This window comes from Nomascus leucogenys, chromosome 14 (genome assembly GCF_006542625.1).
Source record: "Nomascus leucogenys isolate Asia chromosome 14, Asia_NLE_v1, whole genome shotgun sequence".
Classification (NCBI taxonomy): domain Eukaryota; kingdom Metazoa; phylum Chordata; class Mammalia; order Primates; family Hylobatidae; genus Nomascus; species Nomascus leucogenys.
The window spans coordinates 46,042,466-46,060,051 of record NC_044394.1 but is presented as its reverse complement, the minus strand read 5'-3'; the positions used below and the strand labels follow the sequence as shown (position 1 = coordinate 46,060,051).

Here is a 17,586-nt window from a genome sequence, read left to right as displayed (position 1 = left end):
CTAGACCTGAAATTACTTGTACTCAAAACATTGCCAAGTATGGGAGGAGACAGGACAAAACTAACAAAAAACAAGAGAAACAACAGGCACTAGAAACAGACTCATAGAGGCTCCATATAAGGGACTAACAGAACTTTAAAATAACTATGCTTAATATGTTCAAATATATAAAAGATAAAATAGGTAATTTTGAAAGAGAACTGGAAAATATTTAAAAAATTGTTTCTATTCCATTTGTAATGCCATCAATTTTATTTTTTAAATGCAAGGGTGCTACTTCCCCCAGGTAGGTCAACAGATGTGTAACAAGCAAAAACAAAAACAAAATCTCTAGGAAAAGCAAAAAAGAGGCAGTCATGCTACATTCAAAGATGCTCATCTGACAGTGATAACAATACATTGTGTATGCACCATTCTAATTTCTAGTAGAAAACTTGTTGCTGGTTTATAAGATGCAGTTAAACATAGACACTTCCAGCCTGGGCAACATAGCAAAACCCCATCTCTACAAAAAAATACAAAAATTAGCCTATGCATAGTGGCACACACCTGTAGTCCCAGCTATTTGGGAGGCCGAGGCATGAGAATCGCTTGAGCCCAGGAGGTGGAGGTTGCAGTGAGCCAAGATTGCACCACTACACTCCAGCCTGGGTGACAGAGCGAGATCCTGTCTCAAAACAAACAAACAAACAAAAACAAACAACACAGACACTCCCCGAAACCCAGCAGACCACAATCTTAAAGGAATTTCTGCCTTTGAATAGAGGCCTGCCTCCCTCTTCCCTCGTACATGCCCAGAGGCTAGCTCTACCCCCGGCCCAGAGCAGTCATGGCAAACAACAACAACAACAAAAATAATAGGCAGCTTCTGTCTACTGAGCATTTGTTTTGTACCAGGCCACTGCTAAGGGCTTTCCACAAATTATCACATTTGATTTTCACAACCCTTTGAGGAGGCTGTGACTATTCTTCCCATCTTATAAATGGAGAAGCTGAGCAAACAAGCATCACAGCCAGGCTGTGAGTCCAGGTCTGCCTGCTCCTGACAGCAGGCTCCCAGGCTGGGACCCACTCCCTACCTGCAGATTGCTGGAATAATCCCTGGATGCCTGCAGCCAGAGGTGACCTTAGAACTCTCCTCTCCATAAACACTCATTAAACACCAACTATGTACAGGGCCCCAGACTAGGAAACCTGGTTTTAAGGACCCAGAACCAAGTCTCAAGGAAGTGAGAACACTTTAATGGATCTGAGGTCTGTCCATCTCTTCTCTCTCCTCTTCCTCATTTCTGGAACGCAGCGTGCAGCACTCAGGGCTGACACAGGGATGGGCTGGGGATGACCCTAGGCCACATGTGCAGGATAGAAGGGGCAATGCAAAATTCTGTTCTGGCCACCAGATCACTCCTAAGAAAGCTGGGTGGGGGCTGTGGAAGATGCTTCCTTCTGAAGAGATAAGGGTGATTCCCCACTGTAGCCCACGTCCCTTCCTTGGGAGCCAGCACTCAGAGAGGAGCTAAGTGCTAGTACCCCCATTTCTAACCTGGGTGCAGGCAGGGAGGCTCAGCCTTCAGACAGGCCTCCCTCACCCCATTGGACACCAATAAATCCTGGATGAGATCTGCAGAGGGCCCAAGGCCCTGGGGCAGTGAAGGGCTCAGGGGCCACGAGGCAGGGCCTGCAGCCAGCCAGACCTAGGCCATGGTGGCTCCTGCCTGATAAGTGGCGTTACCTGAGTGGTTTGGTTGGGCAGGGTAGTGCCTGGGGCCAGCAAGGTAGCAGTGGAGATATGGTGAAGAGGGGACTAAGGGAGGAAGCAAAGGGCCAGGAAGGGCATAAGAGAGAAGTGGGGGCCAGTGGGGAGGCCAGATGAGGATGGTGTGGGGGGTGAGGGGCTCAGAGAGGGGCAGGGGGAGGCTTGGCAGGGGGAGGACACACAGGAAGGGGAGTGGGGTTGGATGAGGCCTCTGTCCTGCCCCAGGGTCCAGGCTCCAGCAGATGGAGAACAGGCTCTTCCTGTGAGGATGCCACCAGCATGGGGGTAAGGGGTGACACCTGGGGGGACCTGCTGGCTCTGCAGCTGCACAGAAGTCCCATGTGATTCTGAGAATGAATCATGGGGGGCGTGAGCAGAAAGGGGTGGAAAGGAGCAGGCAAGGTGGGGCCAGGTAAGCCGGAATTGGGGACAGTCCAGGCCTGGATGCCAGGCTGGGCTCTGGGGCAAGAGCTACCGAAGTCCTGTGGCCCAGGCTGAATCAAAGGGGAGGACAGGCAGTCTTGGGGTCACCTCACCCTGTCAGGGATTAAGAAGGAAACGGGTGAAGGGGAGGGAGGGGAAAAACAGGGCTGTCAGCCCCACTGCTGGATGGGCCACACCCAATAACCAGACTCAACCATGTCCCCAAGCCTTCCTGCCCTCCTAGGCCCTGGAAACCCCAGACCCCAGCCCCTCCCCACCCCACTCCCTTAATCCCTGGCAGGGAGCAATTAAGCGAGTTGGGGAAAACTCACCCACAGGGCCCTACAGCTTCAGGGAGGTAACCCGGGGGATGTGGAAGAGCTGAGTCTCCTCAGAGCTGGTGGAGCTGCAGTGTCAAAGACAGAGAGTGAGCATACCCTTCCCCCTAGACCCTCAGCCCTGACACAGGGACAAACCCAGAGCACTGAGGATTTCTCCTCAGAAGCCCTGTGGGGGATGGGAAGGGTCCTACGAAGCTTCGCCCGAATGGATGCAGCAAGAAGGGTAAGGGGCAGACATACAGGAGAACTTCCTGGCTTTGGAGCTCCTCAGAGTATGGCTCTTCAGGGCTCAGTCATGAGCCTCCTCTGCCTGGGAGGTCTCAGGAGGGGCTGTGACAGGGGACCCTTGCGGCTGAAAGGACACCTCCCTGGCCCCTGATGCTGCCTGCAGCCCTGGCAGCCCCTCACCTGAGGCGTTTCCGGATAGGACGGAAGTATTTGGAGGTCTTGACAGCAAAGATGATGCTGGGGATCAGGAAGAAGGTGCACCATGCCAGGCAGAACCAGAAGGCATTCTGCAACAAGGCGTGAGGTCGGCTCACCAACCCACGTGGCACCCAGCCTCACCCAGCTGCCTTGTCATCAGAGCTGGGGCAGAGGCCATGCCTGGCTTCACACCCTGCTCACCCGGCCCTCCCTGGAGAGCAGGAAGGCTAGGGGACTTGGTGGACAAGCCCTGATGAGCTGGGGCACTCACCCAGGGGTCAGCCATCATGTCACACAGGATCACACGGCTGTTGTCCAGGGCTCCGGAAAGGGGCTGGCAGGTGGCGATGCGCTGAGTCACCTGTGGCGCCAACATGAGGCAGGTGATGCAGAGACACTCGGACCCACAGGCGCACACCCATATTCATCAGGGAGAGTAGTTGACAGGGACACAGAAAGGCCTGGGGACACCACTGGGGCCACCGCACACTTGTACACACTTGCAGAGAGGCAGGTACAGACAGATGGGGACATACTCCACAGGCTCCTCGCTGGGCCCCTCCCCTTTCCATCTGTTCACCAGCCTGGATTAAGTTCTACTATGACCCAGCACTGTGCATCAAGCCACAGTGCTTGAAGGCACACGTGTGTGTGCATGCATATACACACACTCACACACACATAGACACACAGACACACTCAGGGTAAAGCCAGACCCCTATTGCCCTAGTGTGGGTGTCCAGACAGCTTGCACAGGCTGTGTTCAGCAAGGGTCTGCAGCGGGAGGTGGGCTTTGAGGATTGGCCTTGGACAAGCTGGGGAAGGGGACGGCCCAGGGAAGGACCTGCAGGCCAGGTGTGATGAAACATTTTGGAGAACGCCAACCCTGCTCACACTCAGCTCAGGGAAGCGCTGCAGCAGAGGTGGGGTGGGCAGAGCTCAGCCAGCAAGCAAGGGTGCAGATGCCAGGTTTGGGAGTTTGGGTTTGATCCTGAAGGCCTGGGTCACCCCCAAGGGGCTCCGGGTGTGGGGGCGGGGCAGAGCAGGGTGAACAGCTGGAGCAGGGAATCAGTCATTGCTCTGAGGCCCCACTCACCTCCTCTCTCACCCAGGCCACGTACTGGGAGAAGTAGCCCATCTCCCGGGCCAGGAAACACTCACTCACCTGCAGGAAGGAAAGGAGGTCTGGGCTGTAGGGGTCCCAGAAGCAGCAGTGCCCCCCACCCACGCCACCCCCCATGCCTGGCAACTTGAGGACAGGCCCAGCTTTCCTGGGAGCCACAGTGAGAAGCTGGGACTGGAGAAGCCTGAGGTGGAAGCCCCTTCCCTCTCCCACCCACCACTCACATTCCTCAGGATCCTGGTGGCCCAGGCAGGCAGCTCTCCTTTCAGGTAAGTGACATTGGCTAGGACATCTGAGGTCTCCAGCTGGAGGGGATGAGAGCCTCAACTCAGTGTCCCGCATTCACGCATCCATTCATTAATTCAACACACACCACAGCACACTCAGCAGGAGAGGGTTCAACCCCGAGAGACAAGCCAAGGGTGGTGATCCCCCAGGCTCTGCTGCCACCCCCATCTTCCTCCCAACCCCACCTGCAACCTGGGCAGAGCTCTGAGGTGCAGAGTGAGATGGGCTCCTACTTCCTCCCCGCTCTCTGCAGCCCCCCTGCTCCACCATACGTCCCCACCACCAGCAGCCACCTGGAGATTCGGGGCAGAGGACTCCAGGGCCCTGATGCTGAGGTTGAGCTTTGCCTGTGGAGAAGAGATCAGGGCTGGTTAGGGGAGGGGAAGGGAAGGGGAGGGAGGAGAGGGGAGGAAAGGGGAGGGGAGGGGAGGGGGAGGGGAGGGGAGGGGAGAGGAGGGGAGGGAAGGGACTCTCAGAACTTCCCTCCCCTTTCACTGTCCCCTCTCCAGGTCTCTCCTCCCCCAGGCCCCAGGCTCCCTGGGCCTCCAAACTGACCACAAGGTTCTGCTGGGGGACGACCTTCTCCCGGTGAAGGTTTCTGAGTCCGTGGGCCTCCTCCTGCAGCCGCTGCCCCAGCACAGAATTGCCCTGAAAGGATACAAGAATCAGAACGGCCCCACCCAGGACCCATCTACCCCTCACCCAGCCTTTCAGTCCGACATACCAAGGGGAAGTGGGAGTGCTGGGCTCAGAGGCAGAAAACCGAGCCCTTCTTAAGCTCCAGAGCCTGATCTTGCTTTGGGGGGCCTAGATCCAAGTTCTAGGTTCACTCTAGGTTGCTGGGTGCCCCTAAGTCAGTCACAGAACACGCCTGAGCTGCAGGGGCACCTGCTGAAATTAAGGATGCTCCTGGCTCTGCCCACCCTGTGGGGTTGTTGCGGGGCCTATGGGATGTTTCAAAGAGAACTTTTAAACCCTAAATAGTTATAAATACAAAATGCTATTTTTTCCCTCAAGGGCAACTGCCATGACATCTCATTCATCCCAATGTCCTCACAGCACCTGTCCCAGTAAATCCCACAAGTGGCACACACAGAAACACCTGCCCAACTGCGTGAGGCCAGAGAAGTGATTTCATCTGCTCTGAGATGGAGGACAGTCCACCCAACAGATGAAGAACCTCTGGCTCAGAGACGCTGCATGTCTTGCCCAAGGCCACACAGCCAATGAGTGGCAGAGCTTGAGTCAGAACTGATGCTGCAAAACCCTCCAGCCCAGCCAGGGGTCAGGAGCCTCAGGCCTCACTGGTGGGGGTCCTCAGTTCCCTGCCTTTGTCCTCACGTCCTCCCACCCCTTCCCGCCTCCCAAGCCCCCTGTGGCTCCTGCTGCCCAGTTGGGGCCCTGTTTCCCTCTCACTTGGGCCTGGGCCAGTCCCTGCAGCTCCTGGGCCAGCTGCTCCATGCTGGTCTTCACGACGGGCCTCTGGATCTGCAGGCGGACAGGAGAGGCCAGGAGGGATGAACCCAGCTCCCCTGGGGCCCACCACCACCTGATCCCAGCCTCCAAATCCCCAGTCTTATCAAATATAACCTACACCAGCTAAGTGTATTGTGACACATCAGTCACAGTGAGTTTTCCCTGGAACTGTGAAATATTTCAGACATTTTCCCAGTGAGATAGAAACAACAAGAACAAATAAGGCACCCTCTGGTGTAACTAAGGAAGAAGCAACTTCCCACTGCGTCCTCGGCAGCAGTGAGTTCAGAACCATGAACAGCGACACATGCTGTTGGGTCGGGGGAGAGGGTGTCCATTCCCGTGTGACTGGGGTGGTGACAGGAGGACAGGCCCAGGGGCACATTATCTGGGGACACCTCCACAGGAAGAGGCCCCAGGAAATGCGGAAGAGCCCGGAGCTGGGACAAGGTGAGATGCACACCCAGCTCCTCTGTGGGCCCCTTCGTTCCATCACCACCTGCTGAGGAAGCGCTGCTGAGGTGCCCACCACTGACCTGAATGAAGAAGTCGGGGTAGTGGATGCGCTGAAGCCCACTGCTCTGCAGGGCCTCCAGGTCCCGGCGGGCGGCTGAGCTCAGCAGGTCCAGGCTCTGTATGTCTACTTTCAGGCTCTGCAACTCCTGCCGTAGCTTGTTGGTGTACTGGGAGAGTGGGGGCAGGGCGGGAGTCATGCCCAGTTGCTGAGCCAGGACCCCAGAGATGCTCCCCTAAACGAGGAGGTCACCAGACGATATGGTTTGGATATTTGTCCCCTCCAAATTTCATGTTGCAATGTGATCCCCGGTGTTGGGGGTGAAGGCGGGCCTGGTGGGAGGTACTAGATCACGGGGGTGGATCCCTCACGTATGGCTTAGTGCCATTGCCATGTGATGAGTGAGTTTTGCTCAGTTAGTTCACGTGAGACCTGGTTGTTTGAAAGAGCATGGCACCTCCGCGTTGGCTCTCTCGTTCCCTCTCTCCCTATGTGATGCGCTGGCTCTCCTTGGCCTTCGGCCATGAGTGGAAGCTTCCTGAGGCCTCCCCAGAAATGGGTGCGGGTGCCATGCTTCCTGTACAGCCTGCACTTAAACCTCTTTTCTTTATAAATTATGCAGCCTCATCGCTTCTTGGCCTTTTGGCTAAGATCAAGTGTAGTGTCTGTTCTTATCAGTTTAATAAATTATGCAGCCTCAGGTATTGCACTTTTTTTTTTGGTTGGGGGAGGGGACAGGGTCTTGCTCTGTTGCCCAGGCTGGAGGGCAATAGCGCAATCACAGCTCACTGAAGCCTAGATCTCTCGGGCTCCAGTGATTCTACCACCTCAGCCTCTCGAGTAGCTGGGACTACAGGGGCAAGACACCACACCTGGCTTTTAAAAAAAATTGTAGAGAGGGGGTCTCCCCATGTTGCCCAGGCTGGTCTTGAACTCCTAGGCTCAAGTAATCCTTCCACCTCAGCTTCCCAAAGTACTGGGATTACAGGCATGAGCCACCATGCCCAGCCTCAGGTATTCCTTTATAGCAACGCAAGAACAGACTCACGTGGCAGGCCCTCAGGGCCCCCTGTCCTGGACACCCCAAGCCCCAGACAGGCTCCCAGTAGGCCCCTGCCCCAAATGCCAAGACCTGGCCTTCCTCCAGTGCCCATCTGGCTTCTGGGCTGAGACACAGACCTTCCCTGGCCACCTGAAATAAAATAGCTCTCTCAGCCCCTTTATCCCGTCAGCTGTGTCGAGGCCTTCAAAGCACTTGTTGCTCTGAAATGATCTTATTTGTGGGTTAATTGTTCAATGCTGTCAGCTCCACAAGAGTGGGGCTTTGCCTGCCTATTCCCCCCTAAACCCCCAGCATCTAACTCAGAGGGTCACACATGGTGGGCAGGGGACAAGTTTGTTAGCTGTGTGAATGAATGAAAGAATGAATGAATGAATGAATGAATGAATGGACACAACTGCATTTTCAGGAAAGAGCCTCAGCATTTTCCTACTATCACTGGAAGAGATTTAGAGGTCATAAAATTCAGCCCAGTGTTTAACAGATAAGAAACTGAGGTCAGAGTGGAGCGTCCACTTGCCGAGGTTACACAGGTGGTTAGAGACTGCAGCCCAGCTTGGCTCTCCTCCCCCCATCCCTCCAGGCTGCCTTCTCCTGGAGGAGAAAATACCTGGCCCTCTTGGGTGGTGGCCTTCAGGCCATGTCTCAGGCATCAGTGGCAGCAGCTTCAGGAGAAGTGGGAAGGTGGCTGGTGCCCTCCCCGTGCTCTGGAAAGCCCTGTGTCTTACTCATGTCTGCCTACCCATCAGTATCTCCTTTGAGGATGAGGATTCTTACAGCCACATTTGGTACACTGTCAGGTGGCCTCAGAGGACTGCCTAGTGCATCTAAATCCAAAGCCCTATCTATCCAGACTCCTGTGAGCTGGACCCGCCCCTGCCAAGGACAGTGTCTCGGCCTAGCACTGAGATATCGCCTGCTTGGGGGGCCTCCTGTCTGGTTAAAGAGGCGGAAGGAGGAGTGAGCTGCATAACTGTCCCAGGTTGTGCAGCTCAAGGCACAGAGTTGGGACTGGGCCATCTGGCTGTGCAGTCTGTGGGCTGAGGCTGGTTGGTGGATCCAGAGGTTGGAAGGGTTTCCCAGGACGATGCAAAATCAGGAGTTAGCGTGCTCTGTGTTTGGGAGGGAGAGAGGAACCGGGGCCAGGGGATGTGGGTTTCCCCAGCATATGCTTAGGAGCATGGAAGTCGAGGAATGAATGTCTTCCAGCTTCTGTGCACCATGAGGAGAGCCCCATTCTCAAAGTCTATCCCTCTTGTGAAACAGCCCTTCCTTGCCTTCATTCTAGAACTGTCTCTTTCCAGCATTGGCGAGTGTCTCCAGTTCTACACACCAAGTTCCAGTAACTCCAGAGGTTACAGGAAGAGGCTCGTTTGTCAGGCTGGGGATGGAATCCTGCCACCACCACCTCCCACCTGCGTGAGCTTGGCAGGCCCGCCACCAACGTTAGCCAGACTCACCACCGTCCTTGTCACTGCCACGTCCTTCCCCAGCCTCCCCCTCCCAGGTGGAGTTTCCCAGCCAATGCCTGTCCTCAGTCAGGACACATGTGTCCCCTTGTCCTCCTGCTCACTGTCACCAGCCTTTCCTGCTGCCACCTTGGCTGTGCTTGGGGCTGGACATAGCCTTCAGTGCACACAGAGCCACCTACACACCCAGAACCTTCCCCAGAGCTAATAACTGGGCCTCTGCCCTCCGGCACCTTAATCACTCACACAGACTTCACGGGTCTCCTAGGTTCAAAGAGACGGTGCCTCCACAGAGGCAAAAAGACCAGAGGAGGGGGATCTGAGGAGGGCTCCTCACAGTTTCCAAAACGTTCTCTCACCTGGCTGATATCCAGGTGCTCCTCCAGGTCGTAGGAGTCGTTGAGCTGCAGGACTGTCCAGAGAGCTGCCCCTTCCTTGCACTGCCTGAGGAGGAGTGAGGGGTGCAGACGATGAGCCTTGGGGGTGGTGGGGGGGCTGATGTCCCCTGAGGGACACCGGCCCTCCTCCTTCCTTCCCCAGTCACCAGGTCCACCCAGGCTGTCCACTCACCGATAGGCTTGGTGGATGCTGATGTTCTTCCTCAGGCCAAGAAGGTGCGACAGGTTCATGGACGGGGGCAGGTTCCCTGGGGTGTCTGCAAACTGGAGATGGGGCAGTGAGAAATGGGCACACAGCGGGGTGGGGGCAAGGCCACCCTGGTCCCCTAGGGCCTGGCCCTGCGCCGCTGTGGCACAGCACAGACCAGGGGTAGGAAACATCCCCTCACCCCAGCTCACACCTGGCCTCTAACTCTGGTGAACCCTGGGCCCCAAATCCTTAAAGGGGCTCTTCCCACAAATCCCTAGGAGAGGTGCCTAGCCCAATCTTCTGCAGAGAACCCGGTCCAGCATCGCAGCTCACCGGGCACCGGGGTCCCAGCTCCCAGATAGTGTTAGGAGATGAGAGGGCATGCGTCAGGGTGCCATCTCTCAGGGTCACTGCCCTGGGGCCTGGGCAGCATCTCAGGGACTCATGGGTGCGCTCTCCCTCCACCATCCATTGGTGGGTTTCTGTCTCTTTCCTTGGCCATGTCTGTCTCACTCCTCCCCTCCCTCTCTCCCTCTTACCCCCCTGACCCCCACTTTCCCCCAACCCTCCTGCTCTGCTGATACCGCCCCCCACCTCCCTCCCCAGAAGGGCCTGTGAGCAGAGACAGGCCTACCTCAAAGAGCTCGCCGTTCTCCCAGCTCCGGCACACCAGCGTCTGCACATTGCCGCCCACCAGGAAGGTGGTGAACACCAGGAGGATAAGGGGAGCAGCAAAGAGGAAGCTGAGGCCCACACCTCTGGGGAAAGCGAGAGGCAGGACTGAGGGACAGCAGGGACTGGCTGCCCTAACCATACCCTCTGTCCCACCCTCACCCCAGGGCCAGCCTGCTCAGCCAATTGGCCCCAGGACAGAGCCTTTCGAGGAGAGGAGCTTGGAGGACTTGGCCTCCTGGAGAGGAGGGAGAACCCAGAATTCCTGACTGTCCCGGCCTCACCTTCACCCCATCCCCACCCTGTGCCTGGTTCCCCGGCTGGCCCTGGCAGCCTAGAGGAGAGAACAGCTGTTTTGTTCAAAGAGCCAGGACTAGTCGGGCTCACACCTATAATCCCAGCACTTTGGGAGGTTGAGGTGGGAGGAAAGGTTGAGGTGGGAGGATAGCTTGAGTCCAGGAGTATGAGACCAGCCTGGGCAATAGAGTGAGACCCTGTCTCTACAAAATTTTAAAAATTAGCTGGGCGTGGTGGCGCACGCCTGTGGTCCCAACTATTCGGGAGGCTGAGGCGTGAGAATCGCTTGAGCCTGGGAGGTTGAGGCTATAGGGAGCCATGATGGTGTCACTGCACTCCATCCTGGGTGACAGAGCAAGACTCTGTCACAACAACAAACAAAACAAAAAACAAAAGAACCCAAAGAGCCAAGACTGCTCACTTCTGTGCCTAGGGCCCATGGAGGTGACCTATTCCAGGACCCAGCACTCAAAAGGGTCACCTGGCATGGCCAGGCATGACCTGCCGAAAGGGCAGAATCACAGCCAGTCTGAGGAGTAAAGATCTTAGACCAGGGGCTGGAAGGGCTTATGAGGTAGGCACAGCCCCATGTCAGGCTGTGAGGCTTGGAAAGTAAAACATGGGGTGGATTTCGGCCCCCACTTACCCCTTTAGCCAGGTACTCTTGTTCAGTGAACAGCCTGTACAACTGTATGTGGCAGCCTTGGCCTTAGAGACCGTCTAGTCTGGGGTTGGCAAACAGATTTCACCTCTGGTGCTGCTGCCTATTGGTGGTGGGGGCCGCCTGGAAGCTGGGGTAGGGACTCTAGGCTGTGTCTGACTCAGGGGAAGGAGTGCCCATTAGGTGCTACAGTTGCCCCTGCTGTAGGAGGGAAGATCTCCTTGCTGGCCATTCCTGCTCTGGTTCAACCCCTTTATTCAGATGATGACACTGGCAGCCACACCGGGAGCTATGATCAGGAGCGAGAGTAATCAGCCAGCCCTATAAGGGGGGACCCTTCCCCTCTCCCAGCCCTTTCTTACGCCATGAGGAAGTGGGCTCCAGCCTCGCCCTTGGCTTCTAGGTGGCTGGGGTCCTCCCTGGCAGACAGGCCCCAGATGCCCAGATTGAGGCCCAGCAGGTTGCAGAGCACCACGAGCAGGACCACGGAGCACAGCACGCAGCCCACGATCCACCTGCCACAGAGAGGACACGGGTGTCACTAAGAAGGGAGGCGGCTGGCACCAACATGGACAGGTGCGGGACATGGTGGCTGGGTGTGGCCTCTAACCCCAAGGCTGGGGCTTCAGAAATGCAGATACAGGCTCTTCCTGAGGTCCTACTGCTCTTGTGTGGTCTCCAGGCTCAGGTTCTGAGGGTACACAGCCTGGTGGGGACTTGGAGGCCTGTGGAGTCAGGGGTCTTGGCTTAAAAATATGCAGAAGTGGCCAGGCGCGGTGGCTAACGCCTGTAATCCCAGCACTTTGGGAGGCCAAGGCTGGCTGACCACGAGGTCAAGAGATAGAGACAATCCTGGCCAACATGGTGAAACCCTGTCTCTACCAAAAATGCAAAAACGCAAAAATTAGCTGGGCGTGGTGGTGCACGCCTGTAGTCCCAGCTACTTGGGAGGCTGAGGCAGGAGAATCGCTTGAACCAGGGAGGCGGAGGTTGCAGTGACCCAAGATAGCCCCAATGCACTCCAGCCTGGTGACAGAGCAAGACATCGTCTCAAAAAAAAAAAAAGAAAAGAAAAGAAAAAACAAAAACAAAAACAAACAAACAAAAAACACAGAGGCTCAGTATAGTCAGGGGCTGATAGGAGCTGGGAATGGGGCTCAGGGTGTCAGGGTGGCATAGAGGCTGGGCTGCCCATCCCACCCCACCCCATCCCACCCCACCCTGTGGGTGCCCAGCACCTGTAGGTCTCGTATCTCTGCACCTCCTGCAGGTAGGGGCGGCTGCTCTCCTCCACCTCCTGCAGTGCCTGGGCCCAGCGGGAAGCTGCCTCCAAGCCGGGGAACCCTTCAGCCAGTGTCCTCACCCCTTCCGGCTGCTGGGCCACTGCCTTCTTTAGCTCTGCCCAAAGTAGCAGGGACTTGTGGGATGCGGAGGGCACCCTGGGGCCCAGGAACAAGACAAGCGGGCAGGAAGAACATCTGGGAACCACCGAGGGAGGACAGTCCCCCGCCACCCCAGTCCTCTCTCAACAAGCCTCCCTGGTAGGGGTGGGGTGGGAAGCCATGCCTGGCAGCTGCCTCTGACCCGTGCGGCCTAACCTTGCACCACGCTGGACGTCTGCATGGCAGCCAGGGCTGGAAGGGCGTTGAAGGTGCTGTTCTCCTGCAGGAACCAAGTAGAGCTAGGCCTCCCCATCTCTGCCCAGTGTCCCCTCTTGGGAGACCCCAAAATCACCAGGCCTAGAGGGAGGGCCCCCCTCAGTGCTCCCAGCTTCCCTCTTTTCTCTTGGTCGCTGCCCTCCTCTCCCATCCCCTGGCCCAGTCTGACTCAACTTCCCAAAACGTTGCTCCTCCCGGACCTCTTCTTCCTACCCCCATCCCTCTCCCACCATTGCAGTGAACTCTCAGCCACCCTCCACACAACCGCCAGGTCTAGCTCCTGAAGGTCTAGCTCCAGTCCACCCTTCCAGCCTCAGCTCTGACTTCCTTCCTTCTGGAAACTTCCACTCCAGCCACCCAGCAGGGCTGACTCATCATTTCCCCAGCTCCAGGTCCTGGGTCCTGGGCACTGCCTCACAACACCGCGTCCTCCCCCTTGGCCCATCTCCACCCGGGGGAGCCGCCTGCCCTCTGGGCTCAGACTGAGCACTGCTCCCTTGCCACCCCCAGACGCCTGCTGCCTGGAAGGTCCCAGCTCTCCCATCTGAGCACAGATTGTGTGCACACCAAGGATGGTCGTCGGGAGTCCCCTGCCCAGGGTGCTGTGTGGTGGGTGGGGCCCCAAATATTAGGTTCAACTGGGTTTCTGCCCAAAAGGGGGAAACGGAGGCCCTCACTTGGCAGGTGAGGGAGAAATCAGGCAGACCAGGTGGCTCTCACCTCCTGGACCATGCTGGAGAAGTTGGCCTTGGGGACACCCTTCAGCTGGTGCAGGACATGGTCCACAGAGGGCACCTGAAATGGGGGGAGGTGGGTTATGACAAAGTTCATGGAGAGGCCTGAAGGGGATCCCTGAGGGTGGATGCGGGGGGCAGGTGCCTCTGAACCCCAGTGTCCTCAAGTGTAAAATGAGGACTGTTAAGGCTCTTACTGCCCCTGGCGGCAGCAAGAACTCAAGGAGCTCACACACGAAGCTCACGCACAGGGCGTGGCCTGGGGAGCACCCCACCCGCTGCCAGGATGACCCGCGTTAACCCTGGGCGGGTGGAGCAAGTGAGGAACATCGGGGCAAGGGGACTGGGAATTTGCCATATCCCAGGTGCAGCAGGCAGCTAGCCCTCCGTGGCTTTAAGAGGACTCTGTCCCGGGTCTGCACCTGGCTGAAGTCAGCACCCAGCTCCAGGGTGCGGGCCCGGCTCAGGGCCCCTGCACAATCTCCCCGGCACCCGGCCTCCTGCAGCAGCTCAAGGAGGCGGTCCCGGTGTTCCCGGATGGCTGGCTCCAGGTCCTGCTGCCCGGCCTGCAGCTCTACCACTGTAGCATTCAAGGTTTGCAGGTGGTGCACGGAGACCTGCAGGGCTGAGAGACCCACACATGGCCTGAGCAGGGTCCACCATATGCATCCCCAGACGCCTTGCAGGAGGCAGAACTCCCCTCCCCCAGCCAAAGGGACCTGCAAATCATTGACCTCCTGCCTACAATGGGAACTGCCCCAGGGCACATTAAGCCAGGGGAGGGGGGCTGGATCCTGGGGTACAGCGATGGGGAAGTCATAGGTGGGGCAGAGGTGGCTCAGGAAATCCAGGGCTAGGTGCAGGCGGGATCGCCCCAGGAGGACACCCGCTGGGCTCCCCACTATCCAGGGTGCGGCTCCAGCTCACCCTGGCCCAAACTGCCCACGGCCGCCAGCAAGGGGTACATGGAGCTCCTGAGCTGAGTGTGGATCGCGCTCCCAATGCTCACACCGACACCTACAGAGCACAGGGCAGTCTGCAGGGTGGGGCCCCAAGAGTGGAGGGGCCCTCCCCATTCCCATCCTGCCTCCCCAGGCCCCACCGGGCTCTGCAGGAGCCGGGGGGTGGAGGGGAGTGAAGGAGGGGGGACACGGCTTCTTCCTCCAGCAGCTGAGTGGTGGCCACTCTTGCTCTCCAGCCAGCCTGATCCCCACCTATACCAGCCTGTTCCCAGGGGGGGTCCAGAACGAGGGAGAGGCCCCACCGAGGCACCCGAGCAGGGGCCCTGGAGCCAGCCCACCTGCCAGCCCCCGAGACCCTCACCATCCAGCTCCTCTGAGACTTGCTCCTGGGGCAGGGAGAATTGCTGTGCCACGGCCTGCAGCTCCTAGGCAAACACAAGGCCCTGAAGCTGCCCTTCCTGGTCACCCACAGTCCTTACCCCCATCTCTCCCTGGCCCCTTCCCTGCCCCTATGGCATGCACCCTGAGGGTGGTCGACTCTCAGGCAAGGGCGGGAGAGGAGGTGGCTTTCAGATGCACTGGTTATGGGCTAGCAAGGGCCCACTCGGCTCTGTCTTGTCCGGGCCCAGTGCTCACAGGGGCACATGAGGGTAAGCGGTAACAGTGCTCACTTGGGGGACATCAGAGACCAAGCCCCGGAGGCTGAGCAGGGTCTCAGGCATGGCCTCAATGCTGGGGCCCATCTGTTCATGCGTGCGCTGGTTGGTGACAAAGGCACAGACCACGCCAATCCTGTGGGAACGGAGGGAGGAGGAAGGCGCTTGCTGGGTAAGAGGGAGCCTGGGGCCACAGCCTGCCCCGCCCGGGCCCTGGGCAGCGCCTTACAGCAGCAAGAGGGTGGTCAACAGCAGGAAGACCATGAGGGCCGCGCGCTCACAGGCCAGCGCCTTGTGCTCTGTCTTCACTCGTCCCCCGCAGCGCCGGTGCCAGCGGCAACAGCAGAAGCAAAGCCCGGCAGTGGGCACCAGCAGCAGGTAGAGGCCCGCGATCACGGCGCACGCCACGTAGCCCGCCTCGTACCGCACCACCTGGGCAGGCGGCAGGGCATGAGGGGCCACCTGACCCCCACTGCCCAGCCCTGGCTTCTGCCTGAGTCCAGAGGGAAACCAGAAGGGGCGGGAGTGCCGTCGGGGGCATGGCCTGCATCTCACGGAACCTGTCCCAGAGGTGACCGCATTCTTACTGCTCATCACCATCTTACACAGGAGAAAGCTGAAGTTCAGGAAGTTCCAGCTCCCTGCAAACCTCACTGCCAGTAAATGGCAGAGCTGTGGTTTGCACCCAGGTATGCGGACTGCAGCACCCACAGAGGAGGGGAGAGGATGCCCGAGCCCCCACCTGGTGGACACCAAGCGAGGTGGGCTAAGTGGAGCCAAGGCTTTTCCGCTCCCACCCTGCTGCTCACCCCAGAACTCCCTCCCCCAGCATCTTTACCCAGCTTGCTCACCTCATTCACCTTCACGGAGGCCAGCTCATTCAGTAGGGCCTTTACCAACTCTACCGGAAAGAGCCAAGCTGAGGATTTGGGGGCAGCCACTGCCCTGCCCCCCTGTCCATCCTCTCCCCACTGTTGGGGCAAAGTGGCTGTGAGGCAAGGCTCCTGCCACCACTATGGCACCCTTGCAGAAGGCTGCATCACCGCAGCCCTGTGCCATCCTGCCCTGACCTCAGCACTGCTACAGGAGGGCGAGCAGAGAGGAGGCTACAGACTTCTCCTCCTGGACCCTACAGGTCAGTCCTGAGCCTGGGCAAAGGCAGAGAAGGGGCCTGGCCTGGCAGTTCTTCCCTTCAAGCAGCAAGGGACAGGACTGGGAGGGTCCTTCAGCCACTCCTGGGCCACCCAACCCAAGCACCGCTAGACTAAGAGGATGTCTGAGTCAGGTCTAATGTATTTCCAATGTAACCTCCTCACTTTACAGACGGAGCACCTGAGGCTCAAAGAGGAAACGAGGCCTACCCACAGTCACACAGCAGGTTCTGGAGCCCTCCCCAGATCCTCCGCCTTCTACCCCAGGAAGATGGTAAGTCTCTGCTGGTAGGTTGGGCACATCCCATGGTAGGGGGGACAGAGGAAGCCGGGCTGGGGACCCAAATGCTGAGGCCCTCATGGGGGAGGGGCACACTCACCTGAAGGGAAAGGATTGAGCTGCACCACGGAGAGGAAGCGGCGCACAGTGCCATAGAGAGAGTCCAGGAGTCCTGGCGCAAGAACTCGAGGGGCCAGCCACCGGGCCCTGGTTGCTGGGGTGAATGTCAGGTGCTCTGCCGGGCCAAGGGACTTGCAGTCTGTGGCCCCCGCTGCCAGCCGACTCAGGGCCAGCCCCAGGCCCAGGCCCAGCAGGGGAGCCAGCAGAGCCAGTGTGTGCCTCATGGGGTCAGGAAGGTAAGGGGCTCAGGCTCAGGAGGGAACAGGCAAGCCCAGGGCAGGCCATGCATCCTTCTCCAGCCTCTGTCCCTCTCTCTACAGCTCTCAAAACCTGCCCGACAGGTTTGGGTTCCTGAGCTACCTGGCCTCCCGCCTCCCTGCCTGCCTTGGAGCATAGGAAGGGCAGGGGTGGAGGCACAGGGTAGGGGGCAGGGCCGGGCTGGGACCGCCCTTGATGGCCTCTGGTGGAAGTCTGGGCTCCCCACCACCCAGATCCTTGCAGGCAACGGCTGCCTCCAGCTGGGTCCAAAAGGCACCTCAGCAGCTTGGGATCACCTAGGGTGGCCCCATTTCAAATATTGTGTTCCATGTCCAGCCCCAGCAGCCCAGTCTGGGAGCTGGGAAAACAGCTGCTTGGTGAAGCCCCGGCCAAAATGGTCGTAAGACCAGACACACAGGGCCAGGACCCAGGCTTGCTCTCCCTGCTTCATCTGGAACCTGCTCTGTCCCTGCAGGTCATGCCCGGTGCCCACTGCCAGGCCAATCCGGAACAGAGGCCCACCCTGACAGGCACAGGCCTTTGGGAGGGCAAATCCCAGAGGTGTGCCCTTTGGCCTGGCCATATCTCATCCAGTCAGCAGTTGAAAGAACTGATAGCATATGACCAGAAATGTGTCTGCACAGGTCTCTGTTTTGTAAACAGCTGTATGCCC

At 58.2% G+C, this 17,586-nt stretch overlaps 1 protein-coding gene and 1 pseudogene across 4 annotated transcripts; one reads left to right on the top strand and one right to left on the bottom strand.

The window, feature by feature from the left end:
* Positions 1-233: 233 nt before the first annotated feature.
* On the bottom strand, positions 234-17,088 carry PROM2 (prominin 2). Of its 4 annotated transcripts, none has more exons than XM_030826931.1 (24): positions 16,636-17,088; positions 15,956-16,005; positions 15,334-15,597; positions 15,120-15,240; positions 14,810-14,873; positions 14,414-14,503; positions 13,979-14,111; positions 13,473-13,547; positions 12,693-12,756; positions 12,333-12,492; positions 11,457-11,609; positions 10,099-10,222; positions 9,447-9,538; positions 9,236-9,320; positions 6,370-6,516; positions 5,774-5,845; positions 4,913-5,005; positions 4,651-4,704; positions 4,294-4,374; positions 4,043-4,111; positions 3,218-3,307; positions 2,929-3,035; positions 2,512-2,585; positions 234-1,407 (listed from the first exon to the last, which is right to left on the bottom strand). In XM_030826931.1, exons 8-23 carry the CDS (start codon positions 13,482-13,484, stop codon positions 2,522-2,524), a joined length of 1,467 nt encoding a protein of 488 aa, XP_030682791.1. In that variant the 5' UTR covers positions 13,485-13,547; positions 13,979-14,111; positions 14,414-14,503; positions 14,810-14,873; positions 15,120-15,240; positions 15,334-15,597; positions 15,956-16,005; positions 16,636-17,088; the 3' UTR covers positions 234-1,407; positions 2,512-2,521. The 4 variants fall into 4 exon arrangements, with proteins under 4 accessions (XP_030682791.1, XP_030682789.1, XP_030682788.1 ...); XM_030826929.1 differs by having other exon boundaries at positions 239-2,293; positions 13,909-14,111; positions 15,334-15,536; XM_030826928.1 differs by having other exon boundaries at positions 239-1,407; positions 13,909-14,111; positions 15,334-15,536.
* LOC115838503 lies at positions 6,974-7,151 on the top strand (annotated as a pseudogene).
* Positions 17,089-17,586: the final 498 nt, after the last annotated feature.

Bases quoted from the DNA above. Each gene is read 5' to 3' on its own strand.
- PROM2 (XM_030826929.1), bottom strand. From the start codon at position 16,879: ATGAGGCACACACTGGCTCTGCTGGCTCCCCTGCTGGGCCTGGGCCTG. The intron at 16,006-16,635 runs GTGAGTGTGCCC...TCTTTCCGGTAG, and splicing joins GCTCAATCCTTTCCCTTCAG to AGTTGGTAAAGGCCCTACTG. The intron at 4,112-4,293 runs GTGAGTGGTGGG...TCCTTCCTGCAG, and splicing joins CCACCAGGATCCTGAGGAAT to GTGAGTGAGTGTTTCCTGGC.